The sequence below is a fragment of the Medicago truncatula genome, chromosome 8 (genome assembly GCF_003473485.1).
Source record: "Medicago truncatula cultivar Jemalong A17 chromosome 8, MtrunA17r5.0-ANR, whole genome shotgun sequence".
NCBI classification, from domain to species: domain Eukaryota; kingdom Viridiplantae; phylum Streptophyta; class Magnoliopsida; order Fabales; family Fabaceae; genus Medicago; species Medicago truncatula.
The window spans coordinates 13,316,256-13,340,038 of NC_053049.1; the positions used below are offsets into that span (position 1 = coordinate 13,316,256).

Consider the following 23,783-nt stretch of genomic DNA (forward strand, 5'->3'; position numbering starts at 1 on the left):
TGATTTTGATTAAAATTATAAGTACAAATATTTGTGAAATTAAAATTGTAACAAACCCAAAAAAAATCATGTTTATCTTTTACCACAACAACACAGTAGTTTAACAAATATAATATAAATTCTTTTTTTTTTTTAATACCACCAAGAATGTAACATTAATATAGGAAAATTTGTTTAAGGGTATAATTGAAATTATAAAAAAATCAGCCCAAAGTCTCTATTCCCTTCATATATAGTATATATAGTATTTTGTCAAAAAAAAAAAAAGTATATATAGTATTGTTCCTGTTGTAGTGGTATATTTCCTATTTTAATGAGATTTCATTTTTCTAATTCAAATTTAATATAATATTATTAAAGGATAAAATAGTAAATAAAATAGGCTTAATTGCACTTTTGGACCCCTATCTTTTCAAAAGTTGCGGTTATGGACCCCTAACTAATTTAAATACAAAACAGCCCCCTATGTTTTGATTTTTTGCCAATTTTGGACCCCAATCCATTGTTGACTCGGTCAACGCTGACGTGGCACCCTAAGTGAGGTGCCGCTTGTCAATTTTTATTTATTTTTGCCTTGGGGGTCCAAAACTGCTAAAGTATCAAAACATAGGGGACTGTTTTGTATTTAAATTAGTTAGGGATCCATAACCGCAACTTTTGGAAAGATAGGGATCCAAAAGTGCAATTAAGCAAATAAAATATTTTAAATGAACAGTAAAATCAATAGTATATAAATATAAAGTAATGTTTTTATGCCACATGTTGCCTTTGTAATGCCCTGAATTCTGGTAGAACCGTGCACTTGCGGTTTTATCCCATCAGTCATCGAATCTATATAAAAGTATGAATTTATATAAAAGAATGATATTTAAAATATAAAAAAATCAATTGAATGAATTCTTTTTTTTTTTAAGAAATATTTACTATTTCATAAATATACACATATAAAATGATTATTTTTTTTTTTATACTAAAGCTAGGTTATAACTTATAAGACACTGCAAAAAAAAAAAAATTAATACCTTTGAACAATTTATCTGATCAAAATGAAAGATAGTACCTAAAATAAATCATAATTCGTTTGATCACAAATGAAACAATGTTGTAGTTCATCGAATCTATATAAAAGTATAAATTTATATAAAAGAATGATATTTAAAATATAAAAAATCAATTGAATGAATTCATTTTTTTTAAGAAAGATTTACTATTTCATAAATATACACATATAAAATGATTTTTTTTACTAAAGCTAGGTTATAACTTATAAGACCTTGCAAAAAAAAAAAAATATTACCTTTAAACAATTTATCTGATCCAAATGAAAGATAATACCTAAAATAAATCATAATTCGGTGGATCACAAATGAAACATTGTTGTAGGTCATCGAATCTATATAAACGTATGAATTTATAAAAAAGAATGATATTTAAAATATAAAAAATCAATTGAATGAATTCATTTTTCTTAAGAAAAATTTACTACTTCATAATTATACACACATAAAATGATTTTTTTTTCACTAAAGCTAGGTTATAAAGGCACTGCAAATAAAAATAAAATAATTTGCTCACTAATAACATAATTTTGAATTCCAAATTATTTCATAAAAAATGTATTGATCAAGTGGTTCTAGAGTACATTTTAAATAGGTGGGAGCACTCAGGTTCGATTCGCAGGGATGATAATTTTAATTTTTAATGATTTTTGCCAAGCTAAAAAAGAGGTTTGGAGAGTGAAATTTAATTATTATGATGGTTTAAATTGTAAAAAATTATTAATTTAAGATGAGGTGAATATGCAAATAATAAAATACTTGCTAAATTTTTGCAAAATAAAATAATAAATGTTATTATTCTAATGGAGTACACATGGAAACTTTTGATTGGTTTGGGTAAATTGCCCATGAGTTTTCAAAGGCAACCTAGGCCTCACCTATTTTCATTAAAGTAAATTATCATATTTCTCAACATCTGAGCAGTACAAAGACTTACCAATCCATCAAGAAGTGGATTTTGACGGTGACTCTGTGTGAGTGAGTTATTTTTAAACAGCAGCAAAAGAATTAAACCATAACAATCCTACAATTTTATAACAAAATATAATTGAAAAGAATTGATAAATAGATTAAAATCATTACATTCATAAAATTCATGTTATACAAAGTTATTCTTTAAGTACATATAGTCCAAATCCCATGAGAGAATCAGTTACTCAACCAACATCACTGGACTAATTAGTGGCTTATTTAAGAAGAAAGCTTCTAAATTCCCTGCCACAAGTTCACACAAACTCGTTGTAGATTCAACAGTAAAAGCTGCAGAATGTGGAGATAAAACCACATTATCCATTGCAAATAGCTTTTCATCAACATGAGGTTCATTCTCAAACACATCCAAACCAGCACCAGCAATTTCTCCTTCCATCAAACACTTGATCAATTGTTTCTCATCAATAAGACCACCTCTTCCAACATTTACAATAAACCCTTCTTTTCCTAATGCCAAAAGGACATCTTTGTTTACTATGTGTCGTGTTTGGTTGTTTAGTGCACAACATACCACAAGTGCGTCGCTAGAAGTTGCAAGATCAATAACATTGGAATAGAAAGGGTACGAAATTGATGTTTTTTGATGCTTAGAGTTGTACGAGATAATGCAATCAAATGACTCGAGTCGCTTGGCAACTTCCATGCCAATACTTCCTAATCCAACAATTCCAACTCGCTTGCCTGATAACTAAAACAATGAAAAACAAAACCTTTGGTACATGTTTGGCTGTGTGACGAATCAGTATTATTCAAGACAAAATGTTTATATATAAAAAATAAAATAAAGCAATGAAAATGCGAACCTTGTATCCAAGAGGGAAATCCCAAGGATCAGAACGTTCCCGCCGCGTCCTCACATACCGATTCGCCACCGTCACCTTCCTCATGACAGCAATCAGCAACGCCACTGCCACATCAGCCACATCCTCCGAGAAAACTCCTCCAGCACCGGCAACCTGAATTCCGCGACGACGGCACTCATTAAGGTCAATGTGATCAGTTCCAACACTGGAAGTAACGACGAGACTGAGCGAGGGAAGAAGGTTGAGAACGTCGGTGGTGATGGAATATGCGGCGCTGCAGAATATGGCGGGAATTGTTGATGGGTTGTGGTTGTGGGAAAGGATGAATTGTTGCAGTGATAGGCCTGAGGGTTTGGGGTTTAGGAAATTGAATTTGTGAGAGTAGAGTGATTCGAAGGTGGAGAAACATGTTGGTGGACCAAGAACAAGTACTTTTGGAAGGTCTTTGGCCATTGAATTTTAAGGATTTGTGGTGTTTGAGAAAGGGATGAACTTAGCACTTTTATTTGGATGACACTCAAAACTGTGGCTAGAAACTCCTCTTAATTATTTCTCTGTATCACTTGACTTCCATGAAGCGCGAACATGCCTTAGATTAGACGTATTTCGGTGTCGGATACATGTTATTTCTGAACCGACACTTATAATTACACTGAATTATTTAATTTTTTTTATATTTTAGCTGTGTCGATATCCGTGTCGTGTCTGTGTTCGTATTCGTGCTTCATAGCTTGAGTTTCAATCATTAGTTTTTTTTTTTTTTTTAATGATAAGTTTAGATGTGTTAGACTCTTGAGCTCACCCGATAAAAAGAAAACACGTGTTTAGTAAACTTAAAAATCACATTAAAAACTTGTTGAAGCTACGAATTGTAATTGTAGGTAGAGTTTTTCAATTGTGCGTTTATCTCCACATCAAATTTGGATGCAAACATGTTATCAAAGAACAATTTAAAAAAAGAAAACAAATTGAGTTCAAGTGGTTTGTAAACTCAAGTTAAATATAAAACTTATGAGAAAATTTGGACACTTGATACACCCGAATTCGGAATAATGGAAAATAACTCGAAGCTGAAAATTAATATTGCGTGAAATTTATACAATGTAATTTGTTATTTGTATTGAGTTAAAAGTTGAGAAATTTTGCCATGTGATTCTTTGTTTTATCATAAACAGATGACGACATTAGGATATGGACATAACCTATAGTTGTGAATTTGGAAGAGTGCTTGATGGACCACTTCAGTATGCACTTTTCTTGTCGTTTACAGCGATTTTTGGTTAACGGTGAAGTGTGCTAAATTCAACCAGTAATTAATGTTGGATAAATTAGTCGTTATGTCCTTAGAACACATATTAACCAATCTAAAATAGAAACATTCTCTTGTATTTTGTGCATTAAATTGATCAAAAATAAAAAATTATATTTAAATGCATTAATTACAACAAATTATTTTCACTTATAACTCATTAACTTGTGCCTTATGAGCACGTTAACATTTTCCATTAATGTTTCATTTATCCACTGTCCACACTTACTTTTATCTATTGGTTTTTTTTTCTTTTTCTTTGAGAGATTTTATTGGTTTTCTTTTCTTCGCTTCAGTTAAACCATTTAATATTCTCTCTCTAAAAAAAAACCTGCGTCCGCTCGTAAGTGACCCTAAATATGATTGCACCTTCGCTGATGTTGGCTTCTGCCGGTTTTGGGTTTTTATTTGGCTTATTTCCAATCTATTTTGGTTGTGCTACCTTTCCACCGATTGTCTATCATAAGAATTTGTTTCCTAAATTCTATTGGGCCGATCGCTTTTGATTCGAGATCAGGAGTTAGTTAGTTTCAAATTTTTGGGATTGTTTTGGTGTTTGGGAGTTGAGGGGTGCCTTAATAATTTGTTTATGGAGTCTGGTGGACCGATCGCTTTGATTCGAGATCGAAAGTCAGTGTCGTGACTTAAGTTTTTGGGTTTGTTATGGTGTCATCTCCAACGTATCGGGGGTCCAGTGGTGTGGGGGAAACTGAAGGAGTGTTGGAATTAGGGGTGTTCAAAACTGAACCAATCTAAAAGAAAAACCGCAAACCGAACCAAACCAAACCGCATACTTATTTATTTTGTGGTTCGAATGACTTTTAACCTCAAAACCGAACCAAACCGCACCGCGAACACCCCTACTTGGAATAAGTCATTAGTCAATACTCTAGTGTTTAATTGGGCTCAACTGTGGTGTTGAAGTTCTATTTTAAGGGGTTTGATCACTGGGATGATTTATTGGAGGGGTTATGGTGAGTAGTATTCGATATTTGATTGAATTTTCTGTCCGTGGTCACTTGCGAGAAAGCGTGAGGTTTTAACTTTGATTTTGGTTTTGGTGGTTATATTTTTTTTTTGTGTGGTGGTGGTAGCCCTTAATATAGGTGTTGATATGGTTTTCTTTTAGGTGTTCCGCTTAATATGACGCCTTGATTTTATAATTTATGTTTATTAGTACCTGTTCGTTTGTGCAAGGACTTAATCATTACTAAATTTTGCTGTTAAAAAAATATATTAATGTTTCATTTGTTAACCGTATAAGATCTTGAACGAGTTGATTGATAACCTAAATGACCTTACTCGTGTGTGTGTTTTATAAAGTTTTTGGTCTAGAAGGGATGTGACTTTGAGAGTTACTAGTTTGAAATAGAAATTAAAGACACAAAAAGCAAATAAAATATTGCGTTCAAATTAAACAAGAAAAATAATTGGACTGGAAGTAGATTGACAAAGAACATAAATTGACTTGAAATGTAAAAAGGTTCAACCAAGTGGAAAGCTGCTTGACATTAAAGGCTTCAAATTGTAAATGTTTGAAGCTTTAGAAGACTCGAAAGTAAATTGCTGAAAAGTAAAGTGTGAAAAGATAAAGGTTTTAACAGGAACCTCAATGGTTTACACATTATGAACCATGATTAGGATTACATAATGCAATTTTGCCCATCGAGAATTGCCTTATGATGGTAAACATATTTCTTATATGGTATCAACTAGGTTTCGATCCAACTTTTCCCTATCTGCCGGCACAACCACAAACAACGGGCACCATCAAAATTTCACCTGTTTTTGCCATCACCAAAGTTAAATCCATCACATCGATGACATTGGATAGCGATTTCAACCTCTATCTCTCATGATCAGCATTGCTTAAGGTCCAAACATGCATTCATAACGTGCTTGACCACATCATCCCACCTACTGATGAGGAGGTAGGTCAAAAAGTGGACACCACTAAAAACAACGACCTAGATATATGGAAGCATCTCAACGCAGTTGTCCTCCCGTAAATGTACGCTAGTATACGCCATTCTTACACATGACATCCTCAACTCCATTCTCCTCAATGACGACTCGACTGAACTATGTTGAAGAATTATTTTATTTATACACCTTAATGAACTTATTGATCACGAACCATATAAAAATAACTAAAATTTGATACTTAATAAACTCTGAACTTAACATTCTTCATAGCCGATCTCTCAAACTAGTAGCGCATATCGATCATTACAAACTTGACCTAAAAACACCATAAGAACAAACATGTTCAAAAGGATGCAACATAGGAACAAAAAAAATGTGAAAAACATTTCATAGTCTACTTGGTAACGCGGTGGGATGAAGGAAACACACGGCGAATGATAACACTGAATTTGAGATTTCCAAATACACATAACGCATCCAATCAACTATATAACCGGAGTAATCGGAGCTTTATTTGAAAAGAATGCTGTCAAATTTTGTTCCACAATTTGGCGGATACCCATCAAAGACTCAGAAGTTACAACAGCTGCATGAGGTGAAAGGACAACATTATCCAATGAAAAGAAGTCTTTAGGAACATGAGGTTCATTCTCAAACACATCCAAACCAGCACCTCCAATTTCATCTTCAATCAAACACTTCAACAATTCCTTTTCATCAATGAGAGCACCTCTTCCAACATTCACTATGATTCCTCCTTTTCCCAATGCCAACATGACTTCTTTGTTGACAATGTGCCTTGTTTGGTCGTTTAAATCACAACATAGAATCAGTACATTGGTGTCTGTTGCAAGCTCTAAGACAGTGGAATAGTAAGGGTACGAAACTAATGGTTTTTTGTTTCTAGAGTTGTATGATATCATGCAACTGAATGCTTCAAGCCTCTTTGCGACTTCTGAGCCGATTCTTCCCATACCAACAATTCCAATCTTTTTTCCTGTTAACTGAAACACCAGTCACATGTTTATCATCATGTATCATGTGAAACAAACATTTTATAAAAAGGACTTGACTTTTGTGTTAAAATAAATAAATAAACACGACTTGACTAGAATAAAACCTCGTGAGCTTAACTCAGTTACTAGGAACAATGCATAATATATGTAAGATTGAGGTTTAAACTTGGTCACTAAAAAAAAAAGAATACAACAAACAGTTGTAAATATAAAAAAATTTGGATCATAAAAACTGATACCGAATATCTTGTGTACCACCTAAATTATTAAATTAAATACTTATCTACATCGTATGAAAGAGACATTTTAGTCTGTATCTGTATCATATGAAAAATACATTTTATGCAAAATATTTTCTTCATAAATTAATAAATAATTGCTTGCAGACCTTAGAACCAAGTGGAAAATTCCAAGATACATTCTGAACTTGTCTTCTCAAGAACCGATCCGCAGCTGAAATTTTCCTGCTGACATCAATCAACAAAGCAACAGCCATATCCGCCACATCTTCAGAAAAAAGATTTCCAGCTCCTGCAACCTGAATTCCCCGACGCCGACACTCGGAGAGATCAATATGATCAGTTCCAGCGCTGGGGGTGCAGACAAGACGGAGGGCGGGGAGAAGTTGGAGAACATCAGCGTTGACGGTGTAGCCTCCGGTACAAACAATAGCGGCAATGGAGGAGGCATGGTGAGGATTGAGGGATAAGAATTGGTGGAGAGGAGGAAGAGAAGAAGGGTTTAAGATATGGAAATTATGAGAAGGATTGGGTTGAAGGATGAAGGAGAATTCAGGTGGACCATGAAGGAATACTTTTGGGAGATTATTATTTTCTTGAGATTCTTCTATGCTTTCGTTTAGATCTGCCATATTTGCTTTGTTAGGTTGGGTTGAGTTGGATGGTTGTTGTATTGATTTTGATGTTTTGATATGTGGGGACAGAATCATATTCAATAAATTTTATTTAGGGAAATATGTCTATAAGCTTTTCTCTAATAAGAAGGAGGGTTATGCATGTTGGTACATGAGAATAAGTAATGCATGTTGTTAATGCATGAGCAAACTTATTTATTGAGTAAACTCTCATTTGAAACCCTGAAAGTGTACTTCGCAAATAGTCACATCCATGGATTAGGAAAACGAACCAAAAATTCTCTCAATGTCTATTTCGTTAGTCATACATATCCAAAACATTAAACTTCTATTAACTTTGATGATGTGTCATTTAATTTTGTCATGCTAGATGCTTACATGGAATGTCCATGTTGGTGAGGGACGAAACTGATAACAAAACCCCTTTCAACTTCTGGAAAAAGAAGAAGAAACTCAAATCTTCATCTTCTTCCTCCATTCTAAGATTAGAATCACCTGGGTTTTGCACACATAATAGTAGAGAGAATAGCATTTTAAAATCTAAAATCACCCACCTGAAAAAACACCTTAGATCTCAACATCACCTGCCTGAACAAATTTCAATTTTTCTCAAATCTCACATCTCAAAAACCAATATTTTTCATTTTTCTTAGATTTCACCCAACAAACTAAAGGTGTAGAGTCTTCGAAAATGTTTTCTTTCTCTGGAATTTACAACAGAAAAGAAAATCAATAAACACCAATAGCACAAACACAACAATCACATACACAACAAAGAAAATGAAGAACCCTACGTATGAGAGAGTTGATGTATGTTGTTAGTTTTCAGAAAGAATATGATGGTGGTGTTGATGATGTTGCTGATGTTTGGTTTTGAGAAAGAAGATGATGGTTCGATTTCTTGATCCAGGGATATGTCTGATCGCGAGGTACACTTTCAGGGACCCAAATGAGGGTTTACTCGATTTTTTTTGTAGGTTTTGGATGACTAAACTCTGGATTGAGTCTTGTAGAATGATTCCTCATTTAGTACTCTTTTTATTCAATTCTTCTTTCGATCCCCTTTTGTTATGCTTTTGTTGTGATATCAGCCATTTGTATTTAGATTATTGGGTATACATGTGTTTGTTTGATTAAAGGTAGATCTTGATTTGAATATTGGATCAAAAACTCTTGAAATCCATGGAGGGAGAGTGGAGGAAGAAGATGAATATTTGACTGTGTTCCTTTTTTTTCTGCAGAAGATGAAAGGAATTCTCTTCAATTTGGTCCTGGTATCACACACAAGCATGTGACATGGCTAAAATAAATGATACCTCGTCATCGTTAATGCCACATCATCACCCGTTAACGGAAATTTAACGATTTGAACAAATTAGACTACCATAATTAATAATGAAGGAGTTTTTAATAACTTTTCTTGATCTTGGGACGTGTCTGATAGCGAGGTACAATTTCAGGGACTCAAATGAGGATTTACTCCGTATTTATTTGTCTCTAACTAAACTCAACACAAGAATTTATGAATTGAGCTGCACAACTACGTCTACAAGCTAATATAACATGTCAAAATTTTGTAGCATCTTTGTTGAAGGCGTCCAATACTATTTTTGAGTTAAACCCAATTTATTGAATGATCTATCCCTTTGCAAAAATTTGAAGACTACAAAAATTATATCAATTTATACTAGAGAGGTGATATGGCCCTCACGAACAAAGATCCATAAGGACCACGCCACCAGCACGGGATGTCATTTTCATATTAGGACTCCTTAGGAGGAGTTACAGAAGGATCGACCAATAACATCGCGAGAAATAAGTATGTTCGAGCTGCAAAATTTGTTTGTGTTACGCATGTCAATAATAACATCCCCTCGAGTACATTCTTTGAATAAATATTACATGGGAATAGACCGGTTATAGGACATCCTGATGGTCGTCTCAAGGAGGAGTCTGATCGATAAAGAAAGTTCAGCATACGTCATTTTCAGCGACGCCTATAAGTAACTAGGACTACCAGTCTCAACTTAATTTGTTACCATATCGAGGTGTCCTAATAAGTTTTTTAGGTGAAAACATCGAGGTAGTAGGTACATTGATACACCAATGACTTTCAATTTCGATCTTGGGTCTAATTTCATACAAACCAAATTAAGGGTGGTTGATTCCCCATCTACATAAAACCTTATCATCGGGGAGGTCGATACGCAACGCTCTAGGAAAAATTTTTGAATTCATAAAATGAAATGAACTGAACCATAATTAATTTTTTTTTTTTTTTAATGTCAAACTAGCCATCGAAATTGGCACGCTCTAAGGTCCATAGTCAACAACATCATACCAACCCAAATGGATTGGCAACTATTTAAAAGATAATTGAGACATGATCATTATCAATAAATATCAAAATCTATAATGTCATCACTAAATATCAATAAATTTGGAATTCGATAATAAAATAACAAAATCTAATATGTGATTACTAGAATTCGATAATTTCACGGTAAACATAAACATGAAATCTATATTAAATTTTGGAGCAATTCTTTTGAACTTCTGACTTAACATCCATTTATCAAAATCTAGAATGTCATTCAGAATTCGATATGTTTACGTACATATAAACACAAAATCTAAAATACATTATTGAGCAATCATTTTGAACTAGCCAGTGAACCTTAAATCTTCGTGTAGAATCAATGAGGAACTTAAACACTTTCTCAGCTGATAGATCGAACACTTTGTTGAGTTATGCCATTCAAACGATCTCTTCAAGACACGTGAAGATAATACATAAATAATGATGTGAACATGCAAATATATTTCCATCCGTTCCAAATCAGCAATATAATCGAGCTTTTTCAATCTCAATTTTCTGTGCAGCAGTTCGATTTGCTAGGATCCTAAGAACATGCAAATATTTTTCCATTCCTTCCAAATCAGCAAAATAATCGAGATTTTTCAATCTCAATTTTCTGTGCAGCAGTTCGATTGTTGTGTAACGCTTGTGGATTGCGTTTCAAGGCTAATGGAACCCTTGAACCAGCAAAATCTGTCAATGGTTGCAGAATCTACCTGCCAAAGAAATAGAAATCAAAGCATCTTAGTACTCCAAAAAAAAAATAAAAAAAATCAATGTGACACAATCGTGATTGTATAAGTAAGGCATAATATCAAGAGAGTTTAATGAGATTGTATCAGTATCTATTGATATGGATTAGGTATTTTCAATTGAAACGAGGTGATTAGATTTTTTTCAACATTTAATTAGCAGCATGTCATGCACCAGCCAATTCAAAAAGCAAAACAAGATCAGCAGTTCAGCACAAAATTCAAAAAATGAAATAAAATGACTCACAACCATGTAAACGATAATTATATACATGATCAGAATCAATAAATATTGAAATATTGAATGTCTTTACTACAATTCCATGAATTAACCAGAAACATAGAATCTACGTAATTTTTTAGTACCGTTTCTATCGATCCTTCCTTTGAACTTTGGAATTTCCGCTTTTTTAATCAGAGAAATTACACTTGTTATTGAAATTGAAAAATATAACGATGTCACCAAGAAACCACCGATGAAAGGACATAGTAGACGACGGCAATAAATTAAACTCATGATCAAGGAATAGCATCAGGTCACAATGAACCTGCAACAAGTTGTTCCCGGTAATAAATTAAAATAAGAACACAGAAATAATAAAAGGATTTGACAGAAATTGTAATGAATAAATGCAATCAGATCCGGTGCACATACCTGTGTGTAGTTAAACCAGTTGACGGCAGATAATAATGTGAAGAGCAGCCAATGGATGGGACAAAGTGGGTAGCAGCGGCTAGGGTTCCTATCCAAACCCTAACTATATATATATAGCATTGAGCATCTTTTAGCTTTGGACCAAAAACACCTCCTTTTCTTTTAAAAAGATGGGCAACTATGTAATTTAGAATTATTTTTTTATTAAATAATTTGTTGTATTCATGTATGTGTTATTTTTCTTTTTTCTAAAAAAAAAAAAAAATTGTGTTCTTTTTTGCGTAATTCTTGTGTTTCTTCTTTTATCGTCTCTTCAAATGATGTGCAACTCTTATTTAGAGGCCAAAAAATATTATAAAATAAAAAAATAAGCATTTCTTTATAGCACAAGTAGTACCGCAAAGGGACAAAAAATAGTATTAAAATCAAGACAAGTCAAAGAGTTGGACCGGCGCAAATGAAAGTCGACGAAAGAATGAAGTTTGATGCGGTTCAATAACCGATCCAATGTTAACTATTGAATGCTTAAAAAAAATTTTGGATTGTGCTCCTTCCAAACAATCTAAATAGTATCCAACCATACAGCTTGAACCTCCAAATTGAACCGCATGTTCCAAAACATCAACTGGGTTAATAGTTGAAACACGCGGTTGATGTTTTGGAACACGCAGTTCAATTTGGAGGTTCAAACTGTATGGTTGGATACTATTTAGATTGTTTGGAAGGAGCACAATCCAAGATTTTTTTTAAGCATACAATAGTTAACATTGGATCGGTTATTGAACCGCATCAAACTTCATTCTTTCGTCGACTTTCATTTGCGCCGGTCCAACTCTTTGACTTGTCTTGATTTTAATACTATTTTCACCCCTTACAAACAAATGTATAATTGAATCTTCTTTCCTGTAACCTCCAGCGTAGGTCATTCAGACATGAATCACCATCCCATGACAAGATAAATTGTCTATTCGAAATCCCCATATAGTAGACTCATTTATGTTTTTCTGCAATAAGGTTTTGAGGTTTATACTTACTTTTATTTTATACATACGCTAGTTGTTTGCTATGCGTAATTCTATTTTATGCTTTTTGTAGTTTTATGATTTGTCTTCTTATCATGGAAGGAACTAGAAGGGGGACCAGCAATGGCCAAGATCCCCAAAACTTTTGAGAAAAAAAAAAAACTATAGTAGTATGTTATTGTATTTTTCAGTCTCAATATTTATTTTTTGTGAACTTTTATACGATATTGTATAATGATCTTCTTTTGACTCAATATGTTTGTCCTTGTACAAAAATCTTTAACATTGAAAAAGAGAAGAGTTTTTTCTCCAATTTATAGAAGAATCTTAGAAAAATCGAATCGTTGCTTCTAAATTTGTTTTCACACTCTCAACCACTACAAAAGGTTCACCTGTTGCGATTGCGTCCTCCTACGTTCTCATTTTCATATTTTCTTTCAAAGCTATTTAAATATCATTTTAGTCTTGTCATTTTCTGACAAACCTTAAGATACTCAACTTTCTTATATCTTTAAAATTTCTTATAATTTTGGATATCTATTACTAATTTTGAATATACCTTATAATTTCTTAAATATCTTGTATATATCATGCATTTAAAAATTTAATTATTCTTCAATAAATTATACTTTCAACTCGGTCCCTCGTAAGCTAAATTCATGACTCCGTCACTTCTTCTCACTAAAGTATGGTGACCCCCACATCCACTAGAGTGTGCAATAAGCTATAAGTAATAATCAATATTATATTATATGAGAAAATAAAGTTAGTGTTGAGTGAAGTTTTTACGTTTCTGAAAATTGAAACAGATATTGAAACAGAAAGTCTCCTACAGGTTAATTAGCAATATTTATACAGAAGGAAATTGGTTGTTCATTGGAAAAAATAATAAATCTTGAAAGGTAACAAGAGTCGAGAAACCAGCATAAATGACCAAATATTTCTAAGGTCTTGTTAATTTGTGCCCTAAGAGCACAAGATAAGAAACTAAATAAAGAATTTTAGAAATTATGCATTCATAACCTTAAAAACTTAAAAACTTATATTTTCAATATAATATTTATTATTTAATTTTATTTTAAAATCCTTATCTTATGCACTAAAGGCACAAATTAACATTTTCCATATTTCTATTAGAACGGTCTTCAAATTGAAAACTATATTAATGCACATGTAATAACATTAATATCAAATATATCTTGACCATAGAATTACAGTAACATTAATGTAACATTTTTTTTTTTTTTTAGGGAATGTAACATGTATCTTGAAGCTCAATACATTTTGAAAACTCAAATCTAGTGTCGAAAATGATAAGCCATTTAAGGCTTAAATAAGGCCTAACACAATCACTAGCAGGTCTAGTTCTATATGACTTCATTGACATTTTCCTTCGAACATTTACCATTTAAGATTTGATCAAAATCACAACGTAGCCCATATTTAACAACTTTGATGGTAGCCTCTAGTTGAAATAAGTACTAGAGCTTATCTAGTTGAACTAACACTCGTCGAGGACAATGTGATTGGCCCCGGTGCTGCGGGTACAGATGAGAGGGGAGGAGGGGAGAAGTCGGATAACGTTGGCGTCGACGGGGCAGAGACCGGTAGTAACAATGGCGGCGATGGAGGAAATGTGTTGAGGATTTGTGGATATGAATTGGTGGAGTGAGGAAAGGGAAGTAGGGTTTATAATGTGGATGTTTTGAGAAGGATTTTTTGTTCAATGCTACTACCGCTGCTGTTTTGATTTGCCATTGACTTTGAGTATAGTCTTAGGTTGAATGAAGATAGTGCATCATTGAGTTTATTTATCTCCTATAATAATTAGTTGACCACTCAATAGACTCTACATATGATCACGTTTTTTTAAAATGTTAAATGTTAGGAACACTCCTTTTAAAACAACCAAACCATAGTACTTCCTCCGTCCTATAATAGATCATTTAGTTGACTCCGACACACGTATCAATGCATATGTTTTATCTTTGATATCTTCAATTCTCTACTAAAAAAAATTATGAAAATTTAATATTTTAAAAATATTCATCGAGACGAATCTAACATCTTACATGATATTATTTATCTTTGTAAATTGATAGAAAAATATGGTCAAAGTATGTTAAGTCAATAATGCATATTGTCAAATAGGTCATTTACTGAGGGACGGAGGGAGTAGTTTTGAGTAGTATATTTTCTTTTGTTATTCTTGGAATAAGTTTTATAAAAAACATAAAAACAAATTTCATTGGTTATTAATTATTGATATTTGATATAATGAAAGGGAGAGCAAAATTAATGAAATTTTCATTTAATTTCTCTTTGTAAAAGATATTTTTTAAAATAACATAATTAAATATGATAAAAGTTAGTTTTTTTAGCTTATAATTTGGGACAAAATAAAAATGAGTTTTTTCTTATAACTTGGGACGGAGGGAGTATTTTATTACTTCATCCATCTTTGTATGTAATCACTCATTTGACTAAAAATTTGTCTCTAAATATAAATCTCTTTTCAAATTAGTAGATGAATTTATTGTTTTTTTCTTTCCTAAAAATACATTTGATTAATACTAATAAATTATCTTGAAATATGAAAAGTCAAACTAAATACAAATACAAACAAATGACAATATGGTAATATTTCCATACAAAATAGACACATTAATCGCACAAAAAACTTTTCTTTAAGAAATGTGAAGAAAAAAAAACAAAAGGGGTTTATATATAGGGGCGAAGGGAGTATAATTTGTTGACTGCTTAATAGACTTTTCAAAATCGACAATTTTTTTGAAAAGATAAATGTTATGAACATTTTATTTTTATCGCAAAAAAACACTTTATTTTTAACATTTTTCTAAGACACAATTAGGTGAAACTCATGTGGGATTTGTTTTTTTCGGTAAGATTCATTTCTAAAGAGTGAGATTCACGTGTGTTTCACTCAATAATAAAGTGAGTGTTAAAGCAAGTGTTAAAAAAAATAGTGTTCATAACACTTCTTTTTTAGAGAAAAAAATGATAAGGGGTTACAACCCCATCATGATTTACACGTGAAAGAAGTCGATTGGAAGTTACACCCTAATCAGTTAAACAATTGGACGGTCTATTTAGCAGCCATCTTTTTATTCACCTTTTAAACTATTTGAACTTGTTTGAGAATATTTTTCTAGTGATCAATAACATACTAAAATGGTTGTGGTGTGATTTGGATTAGTTTTTGAGTATAAATAAATAAATTAAAAATCATTTGATTCAAAGATTACAAATAAATTAAAAATCATTTGATTTAAAGATTATAATTGTCATCCATTAATCATAGTTCAATTGATAAATATACTTGAATTGTTAGAGCGAACATCGTGATTAAGATTCAAACTTTTACTATTTTATTTATGAGTGTAAGTTTTCAATTAGTAATGTTATTTCGTTCATCAATCCAAAAAACTTCAAATATCTCCATTTTGTTGGATACTAAAAATCTAATTGATCCAATTAAATATGGTTTGGATTGTATCTATAACAAACAAAGACCATTAATTACATGCATTTTGTTGATTAAAGTATTGTAATTGGATACCACAATACACATTGTCTAGTGCGTTCGACATATATTGACGTAGAGTGAATTATAGAAGTAATATTGGCACATGTTTAGAGTTAAAGTATATCTTAGCATCAAGAATAAAAAACATATGGTGATTCAATAATCATATGGGAGAATAATGAAGAATCGTATGGAAGCGTTTAGATATAGAGAATACGAAAGAATATTAAGAAAACTTCTAGACACTCTACTAAATAAGTTAAAATTAAGCATTAGAGAAATCTAAACTTTTCTAGATCTTTTTGAACATTTGAACTAAAGTATCCATATATCTCTAGATTTTTCTATGTGATCAATGCTTCTAGACAAGGATGGATCTATGTGTGGAGATGTGGGGTTTGGTGCCCCCACTATATTTTGAATAATTTGTTCATAAGTACTTGTACATTATACATATGATTTTTTTTTTTTTTTGAAGGATATGATCATTTATTTATGCTTCCTATATTTACTAGAATGAAAGTTGAACCAAACTTTCTACCCAAAATAAAGTTGGACTATTTACCCAAATAATTAAAGATGTTATGTGGCACAAAAAGTCCAAAATAAGGAATAGTGATTTTTCTCTTAAGTTTATGTAAACAAGAAAATATGTTTTATATTTGTTGATATATGTATTATTAGATGTATTTTTTATATCACTATTGAAAACTATATAATAGTTGAAAGAGCTTTCACTTTTAAGAATTTCATCGATAATTTGATGCGAAAATCAATTACTAACATAAAGATATATATTTATCGATATTTTAAATATCAAAAATATTAATTTCATTCATCTCTCATACGATTTCACATCACTTTCTCAATTTTTTAATAGTTGAAAGATATATTTAAAATGAGAAAATCAATTAATGTTTACGGTGTATATTTTATGCTTTCAGAAATAAAATATTATATATGCTTCATGGTAAAAATTTGTACATATACCGCCCCCATTACTAAAAAATCTTGGATCCGTCACTACTTTTAGATCTTTCTACTTTGTAACGTGGAGCTTTACTAAAGTAGTATAAATAGGGTTTGCCACCGATTGTTTTGGCATCCTAGCATTCAAATTATAACTTCTTTGAGAATTATAAGAAAGTTTCTCTACTTCTCAACCTTACCTTTTATCCCTGAGCCAACTCCTCCTCAATTTATCGTCAAATTATTTTCTTTAACTTCAGTTTGAATCAAAAAAATTGGACTCCACTATGATAAACATATAGATTTTTTATTAAGAAAATTTCATGATGTCCAAAGATGATGATATCAAAATTATGATTTGAACCATTTGATGTCAAAAATGAAGTTGATGAAACAACTCAGTTTTGATAACGAAATGGTTAGATATTTTCAAATCATTTTGAATGCCAAAGAAAATTTAGAAAAATCAAGAAGAAAAATGCAGGCTTCATATCATACAATAACTTATCAAATTCAAGATTGAGCAAAAGAGTAGAATCATGTTTTTTTTTTTAATGAAAGGTAGTAGGTTCATGTTAGAAGTCAAATAGAATGAGGTTGAATTGTCATATTCACATTTCACAAATCTTTAGAACTATTAAGTCTCTTCTAGTATTTCTCAAGTTAAGCATATCCGAACAAGGTTGAATCACAATAATTCATAAGAATAATGACATCCATATAGATGTAACAAGATGATGTTTGTGATGTTATATCATGAAAACGAGCATCATCTGATTTTTCTCACCATTTCGTCAAAGACTTCATGGTTTTTGATGAACTTCTGAAGGTTCTTCAACAGGAGGACGAAAGGGAGGAACGAAATTTCTTTGCATTTCTTGGTGAAACTAAAACAAGCTACTATAGTTAGACATAACTTCATTGGAAACTATATAACTGGAGTAATCAGAGGCTTATTTGAAAAGAATGCTATCAAATTTTGTTCCACAAGTTGGCAGATACCCATATGTGACTCTAAAGTTAAGACAGCTGAATGAGGTGAAAGGACAACATTATCCAATGAATAGAAGTCTTTAGGAACATGAGGTTCATTTTCAAACACATCCAAACCAGCACCTCCAATCTCTTCTTCAATCAAACACTTCAACAATTCCTTTTCATCAATGAGAGCACCTCTTCCAACATTCACTATGATTCCGCCTTTTCCTAGTGCCAACATTACTTCTTTGTTGACAATGTGCCTTGTTTGGTCGTTTAAATCACAACATAGAATCAGTACATTGGTGTTTGTTGCAAGCTCTAAAACACTTGAATAATAAGGGTATGAAACTAATGGTTTTTTGTTTCTAGAGTTGTATGATAACGTGCAACCGAATGTTTCAAGCCTCTTTGCAACTTCTAAGCCAATTCTTCCCAAACCAACAATTCCAATCTTTTTTCCTGATATCTGAAACACCAGTCACATGTTTATTATCAAATGTCTTCAAACACTGCAGCTAGAATGAAAGGAAGTTAAATTCACATGTCTATTTTCATACTAGTGGCATTTTAAAGGTAAGGTTAAATATGTTTTTCCCTGTCAAAATATTTTTTTCCTTGAGAATAAGTCTTCATAAGTTTAGCTTAGTTGGTAGAGATATTCTAAAATATATTTGAAAAGGTGAATTTCTAACGTGACTTAAATAGATTATCAAAAATGGCTATAAGATTTGTTTCGCAATTTCGAGGTCATAGAAGATGGCTTATAGTTTATAAATTCATTTGATTAAAATAGATTTGTTTTTTATTTTCTTTTAAATCGGCAAATATTATTAAACGTCATCCCCGCAAGATGCAAGATATGGACGAAACAAGATACAAATGGTGCCGCATATAGACGGTACACCATTACCACCTAAAAACACCCCTGAAGATAAACCCACCAAAACACATCACCACCTAAAACAAACTCCAAAAAAACAATCCATGCAAACATGGAATCCACAACCGTTCATCGTCACTACTCACCCACAAAGAACACCCTCAAAATAAAACTCTAAGACCCCAACACCCAAGCTGAGCCACATTTCGAAGAGCACCTAACCGAAGGATCAGCAGCTATCACAAACCTCGCGACCTCCGAACCATCGAAAGAGCACAACACAAAGCCCCAAAACCAACTTGAGTTAGATAACTGACTCCGGATCTCGAATCAAAAGTGATCGGGTCACCAGACTATATTACCAAATTAATAGGGCACCCCTCGCCCCCTTATAAAATAGACATGTTTATTTTACTAATTTATAGTGTTTTATGATAAGTTGTTTCAATTAGGTTTAACCTTGTAACTTACCATTTTTTTGTCAATTTTAACCTTCATTTATTTTGTCAACAATTTTACCCTAATTATCTTAATTGTTAAAATATTCAATATTAAATAAAAACATACTTATGTCATATCCTATGAAACATGGACATACAATACGACACTAACATTTTGACATTGATAATAATTTATAAAAAAAACTACATAATTTAGTGTAATCGTAGATATCAGTGTCGGACACCAACATCTGTCTGACACCATGACACACCTAAATTAAAGAGTATATGTACTTCATATATGTATTTCTCAACTGTAGTTAATTTTATCAAACACATACAACAATGGAGGTGTCCTGTATACATTTAAACAACAAATACATACAAGAGTTATGTTATTTGAACATCCATATATGTGACAACTTTTGTGACAACCAAAATTTTACAAAGGAAATGAGATAGTGGCGCAAAAACCAAAGCAATAGAGAGATAAAGTAAAAAGATAATGTGAGTATGAGAGAAAAAGTTGTCACAAAATTTATAAAAAATGGTTATTCAAATATGATTTCTCTGCATACAATAAACAATTTGAAAAAGAAAGAAAAAAACAGAATTTTATAAAAATGTGACAAAGTATTTTATTTTTTAAAGAAAAAATGTCACCAAGTATTTTATGCACTATTTAAAATATCGGCAAATTGCTAATAAAAAAAAAAAACAACATTTTATACTATATATATTTTCTTCATAAACACAAACAAATGAAATTGCAGACCTTAGAACCAAGTGGAAAATCCCAAGATGCAGGCGGCTGAATCTGTCTTCTGAAGAAGCCATCCGCCGCTGAAATCTTCCTACCAACATCAATCAACAAAGCCACAGCCATATCAGCAACATCCTCGGAGAAAAGATTTCCAGCGTTAGCAACCTGGATTCCCCGTCGCCGACACTCATCGAGATCAATGTGATTAGTTCCGGCGCTGGAGGTGATGATGAAACGGAGGCAAGGGAGAGACTGGAGAATGTCAGCGTTGAGAGGGTAGAGACCCATACTGAGAATGGCGGTAATGGAGGAAACGTTGTGAGGGTTGGTAGATATGAATTGGTGGAGAGAGGGAAGGGAAGATGGGTTTATGATATGGAAGTTGTGATAAGGTTTGGGTTTGAGGTATGCGGGGAATTCGGGTGGACCGTGAAAGAATACTTGAGGGAGGAGATTCTTTGTTTCATCGGCCATTGTACTAGGGAGTGAAAGGATGAGGTAGATATTATAAATGCATCTAACTTTATAATATCAATATGATAAGTGAAGTCAAACAATACTCCCTCATTCTCACAAATACAATAGTCTCATTTGAGTTTTATACCATTATCAAAGAAATAATTAATAATGTTGATTTTAATAATAAAATATATTTACTTTACTAAAACATTCTGGTTAATTGCAGTTAGAGGATTGAAATATAATAAATAAGGGTATGTTAGTGGAAATTAATAATAAATATTGTATTTGTATTATAAAGGTGACAAATAATTTGATACAAAGAAAAATAGTAAAGAATATACTTACTGAGAGACGAAATGAGTGGTTTCTAAAGGAGTTAATTTTATTTTTCCATATGTTTTCTTTATTTTATTCGTTGAAATTTGAACAATGTCTGTCACAGTCAGAGAAACACTAGGATTCAAAGAACGCTTACAAAATGATTTATATTTACTATCATTTAAAGGCACCAGTTGAAATTGAACCTAAAATTAACATATCCATATCCATAGCATGTCATTTTACTATCGGATAAGACTGTTAGTGATCCGAATGATTGAAAAAATTGAAGTAGATAAAATAGTCACAAGGAAGGGGGGGTTTGAATTGTGACCCTTTAAAAATTAACCTGAAACTTAAAAGTGATTCTCAAGTAGTTTACTTGGAATAGTTAAGTTAATATTCTGACTTCAGAACGTTCTGAAGTTCATACACATAAACAGTTTAATAAAGTAAATGTGTAAGTGTGTGTTGTGTATACTGTAATTAAAGAGTATAGGGAAGAGAGAAAGAACACACAGAGAATTATAGTGGTTCACCCAATGTGGGCTAGTCCACTCCTCACAATCTTGTGAGAGTTTCCACTATGATGCTTGAGATAACCTCTCAAGTCCTGCACCATACAATCTTTGTTCACCTGAACAATTACAATCCTGTATTCTCTAAGCCTCAGCAGGCTTGCACCTTCTTGCTAAGTTAACCACTTAGACTTTTACAAACTCATCTCAAACTAACACTTTAGTACCCCTAAAGCTAGATGAGATTTGTTTCTTTTCTTCTTGCTAAGTTACCCACTTAGACTTTTACAACCTTTGCTCAACCTAACACTTTAGGACCTCTAAAAGCTAGATGAGACTATGTTTCTTTTCTTCTTGCTAAGTTACCCACTTAGACTTTTACAACCTTTGCTCAACCTAACACTTTAGGACCTCTAAAAGCTAGATGAGACTTTGTTACAATTTGTGTGGAAGTTGGATGTTTGTAAAACAAACAGTGGAAGAAGAAGAAGAGGTTATCCTTCAGATAACAAGAGTATTGATTTGCACTAAGTTGATGAAGGACTTAGAGATTGATCAATTTCAGTTTGCAAAAGCTTCAAACAAAATCAAAGTTGTTTTCTTGTATGCTTTGCAATGGTGCAAGTTTTGCTAAGGCCAAGCCCTCTATTTATAGAGTCTTTGGGCTCATATAGCCGTTGTAGGGTGTCCAATGGTGTTATGCCATGTGTCCTGGGTCCCACAAGCTTTAACTTGAAATTCTGGGCAAACATTCTGATCTCTGATGAACATCAGAATGTTGTTGTGTTCATGATGATCTTCATCTGGGTTCATCACGTTCTTCATCTGGGTTCATCATGTATGAATGAACACATGAAGTTCTGGGCTATGCATATGCTTTTCATATGAATTTCTGGACAATACCAATGTATGGACTTTTCTTCATACATCAGAATGTTCCTTTCCCAGATTTTGTCTTGGAACCGGTGCAGGAGGATTTAGTGGGATTCTGCATCTTCATGCCCATGCTTTGAGAGATTGTGTTGTCCTTGTTCAGTACCAACTCTCAGACGTGTCTATCTCTTGTTGAAGATGACAGATTTGCTTTGCTTTTGCTTTTTGCTTTTCACCTACTATACTGTTCATAAAGTAAGCATGAGCTGAGCTTGAACATTCTGATTATCAGAATGTTCCATCTGTTTCACTTAGGATGATTTGTAAGACTATCATTTGATGTAATCAAATCCTAATAGTGAAACAATAATGAAGAGCAGTGATAATAACATCTAGGATGATATTCCTTTGTGAAATATTCCTAGTACATCAATGTTCATAGTCTTAAATGAACATTGAATGCCTTCTTTGACATAACTCTTGTATATGCCTTTATTGCTTGATTGATCCATGCAAATGTACTTTCCTGGACATATATTCATGTCACATGTGCCTTGCATGACCTTGACCACAGTTCTTGAGATTCTTGGCTTGTATAAGAACAACCTTCTGAACTAGGTTGCTTCTGAACAATCTTCTGAACTAGGTTGCTTCTGAACCGGTTGCTTCTGAACAACCTTCTGAACTAGGTTGCTTCTGAACTTGTTTGCTTCTGAACAACCTTCTGAACTAGGTTGCTTCTGAACTGGTTGCTTCTGAACAACCTTCTGAACTAGGTTGCTTCTGAACTTGTTTGCTTCTGAACAACCTTCTGAACTGGGTTGCTTCTGAACAGAGTTGCTTCTGAACAACCTTCTGAACTGAGTTGCTTCTGAACAGAGTTGCTTCTGAACAACCTTCTGAACTGGGTTGCTTCTGAACAGAGTTGCTTCTGAACAACCTTCTGAGCTCTCATCAGAACGTTCTGATCAACATTCTGAACTAATTTTCTGAACTTCAGAATTAGTTCATGGATTCAATGTCCTTTGATTTTATGCATCTTGGTATGATTCAAACCTTGTTCCTGTCTTAGTGAAAACACTCAAGAGCACAAGTTAAATACCAAGGAATTAATCAAAGTCCATTTAATCCTTAATCATTAAAGTTTATTATCTTTAAAATTAATTAGGGATTTTGCCTCAACAAAAATTTGCTAAACTGGCGCCGTGTTCCGTCAAGTTTCGATGTTGGGGGTGGTATCTGCAAGCACTCTTGCAAAGCTTAAG

General features: G+C 32.6%; 3 protein-coding genes and 1 long non-coding RNA gene across 4 annotated transcripts; all 4 read right to left on the bottom strand.

The window, feature by feature from the left end:
* Positions 1 to 2,116: 2,116 nt before the first annotated feature.
* LOC25500999 (glyoxylate/hydroxypyruvate reductase HPR3) lies at positions 2,117 to 3,428 on the bottom strand. The gene is made up of 2 exons (XM_013589539.3): positions 2,855 to 3,428; positions 2,117 to 2,739 (listed from the first exon to the last, which is right to left on the bottom strand). Exons 1-2 carry the CDS (start codon positions 3,305 to 3,307, stop codon positions 2,212 to 2,214), a joined length of 981 nt encoding a protein of 326 aa, XP_013444993.1. The 5' UTR covers positions 3,308 to 3,428; the 3' UTR covers positions 2,117 to 2,211.
* Positions 3,429 to 6,302: 2,874 nt separating this feature from the next.
* On the bottom strand, positions 6,303 to 8,148 carry LOC25501000 (glyoxylate/hydroxypyruvate reductase HPR3). Its single transcript, XM_013589540.3, has 2 exons — positions 7,494 to 8,148; positions 6,303 to 7,093 (listed from the first exon to the last, which is right to left on the bottom strand). The coding sequence occupies exons 1-2, from the start codon at positions 8,052 to 8,054 to the stop codon at positions 6,575 to 6,577; spliced, it is 1,080 nt and encodes a 359-aa protein (XP_013444994.2). The 5' UTR covers positions 8,055 to 8,148; the 3' UTR covers positions 6,303 to 6,574.
* Positions 8,149 to 10,634: 2,486 nt separating this feature from the next.
* LOC112417078 (uncharacterized) lies at positions 10,635 to 11,809 on the bottom strand. Its single transcript, XR_003007543.2, has 3 exons — positions 11,746 to 11,809; positions 11,457 to 11,638; positions 10,635 to 11,054 (listed from the first exon to the last, which is right to left on the bottom strand). It is a non-coding gene; the product is annotated as an uncharacterized lncRNA (long non-coding RNA).
* Positions 11,810 to 17,858: 6,049 nt separating this feature from the next.
* On the bottom strand, positions 17,859 to 20,913 carry LOC25501001 (glyoxylate/hydroxypyruvate reductase HPR3). The gene is made up of 2 exons (XM_013589541.3): positions 20,360 to 20,913; positions 17,859 to 18,730 (listed from the first exon to the last, which is right to left on the bottom strand). Exons 1-2 carry the CDS (start codon positions 20,819 to 20,821, stop codon positions 18,212 to 18,214), a joined length of 981 nt encoding a protein of 326 aa, XP_013444995.1. The 5' UTR covers positions 20,822 to 20,913; the 3' UTR covers positions 17,859 to 18,211.
* Between the last annotated feature and the right edge of the window lie 2,870 nt (positions 20,914 to 23,783).